This window comes from Nansenia antarctica (assembly GCF_963989245.1).
Source record: "Nansenia antarctica genome assembly, chromosome: 16".
Lineage (NCBI taxonomy): Eukaryota > Metazoa > Chordata > Actinopteri > Argentiniformes > Microstomatidae > Nansenia > Nansenia antarctica.
The window spans coordinates 20,803,899-20,811,398 of record NC_137686.1 but is presented as its reverse complement, the minus strand read 5'-3'; the positions used below and the strand labels follow the sequence as shown (position 1 = coordinate 20,811,398).

At 51.2% G+C, this 7,500-nt stretch overlaps 1 protein-coding gene across 1 annotated transcript in view; it reads right to left on the bottom strand.

The window, feature by feature from the left end:
- mtcl1 (microtubule crosslinking factor 1) overlaps nucleotides 1–7,500 on the bottom strand; it is a gene marked incomplete at both ends in the record, with an annotated part of 43,872 nt that overhangs the window by 14,781 nt on the left and 21,591 nt on the right. Inside the window, 2 exons of the mRNA XM_080547016.1 lie at nucleotides 3,427–4,860; nucleotides 5,433–5,492. Of these exons, the coding sequence (XP_080403142.1) occupies nucleotides 3,427–4,860; nucleotides 5,433–5,492 (1,494 nt within the window). The remainder of the gene's footprint in view (nucleotides 1–3,426; nucleotides 4,861–5,432; nucleotides 5,493–7,500) is intronic.

Here is a 7,500-nt window from a genome sequence, read left to right as displayed (position 1 = left end):
ACCAGGCATGCTGGACTGGGTGGCTTTCTTACATAACAGTGCTCTTCATTTAAATTTAGACCAAATCTTAACAGTCCCCACCTTCCAACACGAGCACCTACGACTGTATAGCATGTATGTACTATTAGTATGTACTATGTGCTCAACAAAGGCCCCTTGGAGCGTTCTTTCCTCAGTATAAAGTAGTGGTGTATGACTCCCGGATTTTGGGAGTCAACCCCGACTCCGACTCCGACTCTTTCAGAGTTGACTCTTTTTCGATTCTGACTCCAAAATAGCAAACCTGTCCCAAAATGACAATAACCGCAATGTCAGGCTAGCGATGTATTAGGAGAATATGGTCATTCTCTACGAGACATTATCTATGGTTTTTGTGGTCTCTGACATAGCGGAGGAATTTCAAGTTGTGAGAGTCCAGCCGGAGTCGATTCTTCTCCTTCTCCAAATTGGAGTCGACTCCGACTCGCGAGACCGCAAAGAGTCGAGAGTCAACTATTTTGGGGGTGGACTCCCCACCACTAGTCTAAAGGTGATGGGAGATGGATGAGGCACTGACCTCCGCTCTTAAACACCGGGGCCTGTGGTATTTACTGTGTAGTCCAGTAGTGGCTCCCCTGCTCTGGGCTGGGCCCTGGGGAGCCCCTCCCTGGCCCTGGCCTTGGCCCTGAGGAGGCCCTCCCTGGCCCTGGCCCTGGCTGGCAGGCTCCACGGCACGCTCCTGTCCTAGACGCCACTCCAGCTCATCCCTCTGACCGGACTGTGAGTGAGGGGGGGGGGGGGGGGGGGGGTCAGGGGTGAGGGGTCAGGGGTGACAGGTGAGGGGAGGTAGTGAGGGGGGATGTGTGTGGAACAAAGGGGTAGGTGGGTGGGCGGGTGGGTGGGTAGAGGGGTGGGTAGAGGGGATGCATGAAGCAGATTGTGGATGTACGTACAGACAAACGACGGACAAGGGGGGGAAGTGGTAAAGAAAAAACAACAAAAGAAACAAAAAAATGGGTAAAGATAAGCAAGGTGGGTGGGGGGGGGAATCAACTAAAAACTAAACGTGGAGAAGAGCGAACGCGGACTACAATATGAAGAAAAGCGCAAAGAGGAAGACCAACTTAAAGACCACGGCGTATGAGAGAGATGAGAAGAGAACTAGAATGAGGATGAACAAAATCGCGGGCTGAAACATCTGGAGGGAACACAAAGAGGAGAAAAGAGAGAGGGAGGGGCCGGGAGGGAGGGAAAAAGAATGCAAAACACTGGTTATGAAGCGCATGCAATGAGGGATACATGAGTCCAAACCAACAGCTGATAGATAGATCGATAGATAACCACGCCCCGACTGCAGAGCGATAGGTAGATAGATAGCGAGAGGTAGATAGATAGGGTAGCACGCTTACCACGCTACGCATGCCCATGAACAGCCATGCAGTCAAAGCGGTATCCTTAAGAAAAGCTTAGATCTTAACCTGTGTACACGTGTGCAATGCCCTTAATCTTTACTTGATTACTTCATTGTCCCTCACGCTGCATCGTTGTCATTTAATTCTACTTCCCTGTGATGTGGGCAGACTGTCGCCTGGACACTTGAGAGAGTGTTTGTTGGTGATAGCTGTTCATTAAGTTACAGTATGCCCCCAAGCACACACACACCTCCACCCAGCAGCCTCCTCAGGGGTTCCTACGGCCTACAGGCAGAGGGTTACAGCAGACACTACGTATGAGCCACTCAGGGGAGGCTAGTGGAGGTAGAAATCGGAGGACGGGCTCATTGTGATGCCATTCCTATATCCCGTTCGATACCATTCCTCATCCCGTTCGATGAATTACAATGAGCCCGGCCTCCGATTTTCCTACCTCCACCAGCCTCCCCTGCAGCCACTAGTTGTAATGGACATGGGAGGATATAATACAGTATCCACTTGCTAAGTTCAATTGATTGAATTACTTAAAAAGCTTTATTTTCAAAAACCTGCATAAGTAAAGATTAAAATGACATTTAAGATTTGCATCCAATCATGCAGTAAGAAGATAATAGTGTTGTTTTTTGAAGAGAACACCATATGTTGACTCATATGAACGCAGCAGGTATCAGTGGAATGAAACGCATTAGCAGACAGTAAGCAGGATATCAGCAGGGTTCTTCCAAAGGCTATTCGTACAGCAGCCGCTCTGATTTTAACTCAGATTTTTTAAAGCTGCCACAGCCACCCTCTCACAGCCTACTATACGGATATTCATGGCACGTCTCCTAGGCAACGCCATGCACGAACCGTTCCCCACGTGTATGCGATGACAAAGCTACAGAACACGACTAATAAACCTTAGCACGTCAACCATGTCAAAGAAAATGTGTTACAATGTGTCATTTTAATAATAGCATTTACAATAAGGATTTCAATTAGAAAATAATTTGTTTATACTATCCAGTACTCCTGCCGTATGGAAGAAGCTGCCTCAAAGCGCCCCTGTATTCCACCCCTCCCACCGACCACCCCTGGGCCCCGCTGACTAGAACCCAAGCAGCTGCTGAGCGATGCAATGGAGGAGGGCGGGGCCACCGGGCGTGGGTGTGTATGGGTATGTGGATGCTGATGCAGCGGACGTGAGCGATGTCGGTGGTGGCGAGGGGGAGAGGGGGGTGGTGGGGGGTGGTGGTGTGAGTGTGGCTGAGCTGGGTGGCTCGTGGTTGGGCAGGGGCTGCTGTGTCACTCCCGGGCATGGCCTGGTGGTCTACAGCCAGGGTGATACTTCACCATCTCACCATCTCTGCCTATGAGTCTTTATTACCCGTCTGTCCATTTGAACTGAGGGGCTTTATATGAATATCTATAAACGTGTCTCGTGTGATGAGTGATGTACAGGGCATTGAGAGTGACTCCTACAGTCCCTCCTTAGTGCTCCTATTGGTACGCTTTGCTACATTAGCATCGCATTAAGTGGCTTTCCTTCTAATGACTGCTCACATGGATGAGTTTAAATCAAACCCGAAATGAGCTCCAACGTTTACAAGGACACCGTTGGGGGTTTCTAATGCTCTCTGAATGTGAATCCGGTGAACCCCCAGTGGCTGTTCAAAAGGCATGCAGCAGTCCGACCAGATATTCATTACAAGATCTTCAGCCCTGTTTTGATTTCCCTTTTATTAAAGGGTATGATCCCCTCAAAGGGGTGAGCAATGTTTGTCTAATGCCTATCCATAATCCATCGCACAGTGCATGCTTGTGTAAGAACCCCCTTTTATTGCTAAACTCAGGAGAAAACCTATTGATGTTTCTTTCCTACTGACTAATTGCCATACCGGCAGGCATTGTCACTTATTGATATTTTGTGCAACTAAAGAAGCAGCCAAAGGTTCATGTCTTGATGTAGCAGGTGACAGCGTAGAGTACGGGGCCCTGGGTAAGAGAGGCCACGGACGTATTCTACACAGCTTACCTGGAAGTCTGTCACCAAATCCCTTCCCAGGGTTCCGATGGGCGAGTCACGTGACATGGAGGACAGGAAGCTGCTGGATTCCGTGAGGTTGGGCATGGGGGAGAGGTCGTCCATCCGGTCCCTCATCCCCTCCCCCAGGTGGTCCACCTTCTCCATGAAGATGTGCAGCTCTGTGCGGAAGGCCTTCATGCGGGTGTTGATGGTGTCCAGCACCTGGGAGTCCGGTTTGGGCTCGGACGTGGCGATGGTGGCGGCGTCCGCCCTGTCCCCTCTGAAGCCGCCTCCCACCTCCAGGCTTTCCCCTCCCGTCACCAGCAGCTTGCCCTCGTAGATCAGACTGTCCGTGTCGGTGATGAGCCGGTCGACGGTCTTCCCCAGCCTCTCCGCCTCGCGCTTGACGTTGGTGAACGTCTCGCGCTCCTCCCTCCTACGGCTGGCCAGCTCCGTGGCGCTGAGCTCGCTGCCGTCGGACGGCTTCGCGCTGCCGAACCCCGAGGTCGTTGTGGTTGTTTTCTCGAACAGGTCCTCCGAGTCGCTCTCGCCCCCGACCGGCCCCTCCCTCTTGGGGTGCAGGAGGATGAGTCGCCCCGCCTCCTCTTCCTCCGCCGTCTCGCGGCGGCCGGCGTCGCTCTCCACGTCGCTGTCCCGCGGGCTGCTGGTGCGCAGGCCCAGGTGGGCAGCCAGGTCGCAGCGCTGCACGTTGGACATCAGGACGCGGTTCTCATACTGCAGCTTCATCACCTTCCCCGACAGCTCGTTGATCTGCATCCGCGCCGCCTTCAGCTCCTCCATCATCCCCCCGCTCGAGCTGTTCCCGTTCCCGTTCCCGCCACCGCCGCCGCCACTGCTGCCGTTACCGGGCTTGAACACCTCGCCTCCCTCCTCCACTCCTGACCCCGAGCTGGGTCCGAACTTGAAGCGGTTGAGCTCTGAGGTCAGCTGCTTGTTGTGGTCCTCGATCTCCGAGATGGAGCGCCGCAGGAGCTCCGCCTCCTCCTCCACGAACTGCAGGTGGCGGCGCAGCTCGCCGGCCGACTCCAGCGCGTCTCCGCCGTAGGGCGACGAGGGCATGCTGGAGAAGGGCTCGCGGCCGAAGCAGTCCCTCTCGTACTGACAGCGGATGTCGTCGTTCTCCGCCCTCAGGCCCCGGTTCTCCACCTCCAGCTCCACTATCTTCCTGCCCAGGATGTTGGCCTCTTCCTCCACCAGTTTGAGGCGTAGCCGGAGCTCGGCCTCCCGCGTGCTATGGGGCCCCCCGCCAGCGCACTCGGCCAGGGGCAGGGGGCTGTCCACGTCCCCGTACACTGACTTGTATTTCTGGAGCTCCTGCTCCAGCTCATCCTTCTCCCGGCCCAGCTTGGCCATCTTCTTCCTCATGAGGGTGGACTCCTCCTTGGAGAACTGGAGCTGGCACCTGAGATCTGCACTGTCCTCCTGCAAAAGGAGAGGGGAGGGAGGGGTGGAGAGGGGAGGGAGGGTTGGAGAGGGGAGGGAGGGTTGGAGAGGGGAGGGAGGGGTGGAGAGGGGAGGGAGGGATGGAGAGGGGAGGGAGGGGTGGAGAGGGGAGGGAGGGGTGGAGAGGGGAGGGAGGGATGGAGAGGGGAGGGAGGGGTGGAGAGGGGAGGGAGAGGTGGAGAGGGGAGGGAGGGGTGGAGAGGGGAGGGAGGGATGGAGAGGGGAGGGAGGGGTGGAGAGGGGAGGGAGAGGTGGAGAGGGGAGGGAGGGTTGGGTGAGGGGAGGGGACCTTATTATGAGCTTTTTATGAAACTATAAGCAATGTCTATTGATATGATTAATCCTAGATTCACAGAGTGAGTTAGAACTATGGCTCAGTTGGTAGAGCATGGCGCTAACAACGCTTAGATTGTGGGTTCGATTCCTGCTGGGACCATAATACACTGAAGAATGCATGCACTCACTGCAATGTAAGTCGCTCTGGATAAAAGCATCGGCTAAATGGCATATTATATTATTATTATTATAAGATTTTAAAACTCCTACAGTACCTGGATTATGGATTTCTTGTCCTTGAATGAATCCCTGCTCCCTCTCCTTCGTAACGCAGTCTGCGAGAGACAACAAGAGAGAGAGGGAATGAGAGGATGAAGGGTCACAAATGTGCAGTTCAGAAGCAGTGCTGGTGTGAGGAAAGGCTTAGCAGGGAAGTTGCTTTAGATACTGAAAAATAACAACAGCATTATGGGTACAATAACGAGGACACAGGTGTAGTCATCTCATTACTCTCATATCCTATATTTTTTTTTTGAAGTTATTTTTTCTGAGTGGGGCAGTCCCACTCATATTTTTCATTTTTATTGACAGTACAGTATAGATTATGACAGGAAGGATGGGTGAGAGAGAGAGGACGGATGTCATGCAGGATATGTCCCCGGCCTGAATCGAACCGGAGACCCTGCGGTTACATGGTCGACGCTTAACCCGCTACGCCACCTAAGCGCCCCTCTCATATCCTATTTGACTGACAACATGTGCTTTGATAAAACTGATGATAATGATGATGAGGTTAATCCATACTATCAGCATGTGTGGTGGACAGTGGAGCAGACTAACTGCACAGTATGTGTCCTGTACAGCCATGCCTGATGCCAACTATGGTCTGCTTTAGAAGGACATCACCCAGGCTCACATGGGCTTTAATCTATGCGGATGTGTTACACAACTAAGACATAACGTCAGGCCAAGGCCACAGCAAACACGGGTGCATTTACACTAATGCAGATCACATGACTAAGCAATCTAGCGTTTTGATTTTTTCCATGTAGCGATGTTATAGCTTTTCGAAAGTTCAAAGGTACACATCTGGGTTTTAAAGCAAAGCTTCCAGCTGACAGAGGAACCACATGGAATAAAGTCACGTTGTCGTCGTCCCCCATCACACACACACACGCACGCGCACACACACACACAAACAAGCACATGCGCACTCACGCACACGCACACACATACAACTGACAATGTAATCTATATTAGTTTTACATACTATCATTTACAGCCTACATAATTATTGTTCTACTGACGCTTTCTGTCATTGTCTTTTTAAACAATTTTTGCTTATATAGTGTTGTTTATTACATTGCTTTTTTTAAATTATATTTGTGTTTGTATCTTTATGTCCAATATACCACACCATCAATTTCCTGTATGTGCGAATATACTTGTAAAAATAATTCTGATTCTGATTCTGATTGTACTGGAATAAAACCAGGTAGTCAGTTCCAAAACCACAACAAAGCCCCTTGTTACTGTAGCTGTCCCTACAATGCTAGGGCTTGTTACTGTAGCTGTCCCTACAATGCTAGGGCTTGTTACTGTAGCTGTCCCTACAATGCTAGGGCTTGTTACTGTAGCTGTCCCTACAATGTTAGGGCTTGTTACTGTAGCTGTCCCTACAATGCTAGGGTTTGTTACTGTAGCTGTCCCTACAATGCTAGGGTTTGTTACTGGAGCTGTCCCTACAATGTTAGGGTTTGTTACTGTAGCTGTCCCTACAATGCCAGGGTTTGGCATTGCTTCAGTTGTGGAGTGCATCAGTATAAACAGTTTCATCAAGAGCCGAGTGTGACAGACGTCTTATCCCCGGCTCTGATTCAGCAGCACATAACATTTCCACAATACTGTGTGGGAAGCATCTGCCCGTCAGGCAGGGAAATCTGTCATAATGCTGGAAGCTGGACGCAAAGCCTGGATCAAATGTGTCCTTCTGCATGGTAGCTTAGGGTTTTACTGTCCGGCCCCCTTCAAATAAAATCATTCAATTCCTCTCTTGCGATGTGGGTATATTGACACACATACACACACACACAGACACGCACAAATGCTTACACACACGCACGCACGCACACACACACACACACACACACACACACACACACACACACACACACACACACACACACAGAAGCCATCCACCTCTATTAATGCAGAGCTTTTAAATGTGAACCTTCCTTCCAGGAACAGATTACTGGTGATGTTATTTAAAGGTTCACGTCATCATGTAGCAGTCCCTTTTTAGGAGACACAGCCTGCAGATATTTCTATTGACACAGCTCCCAC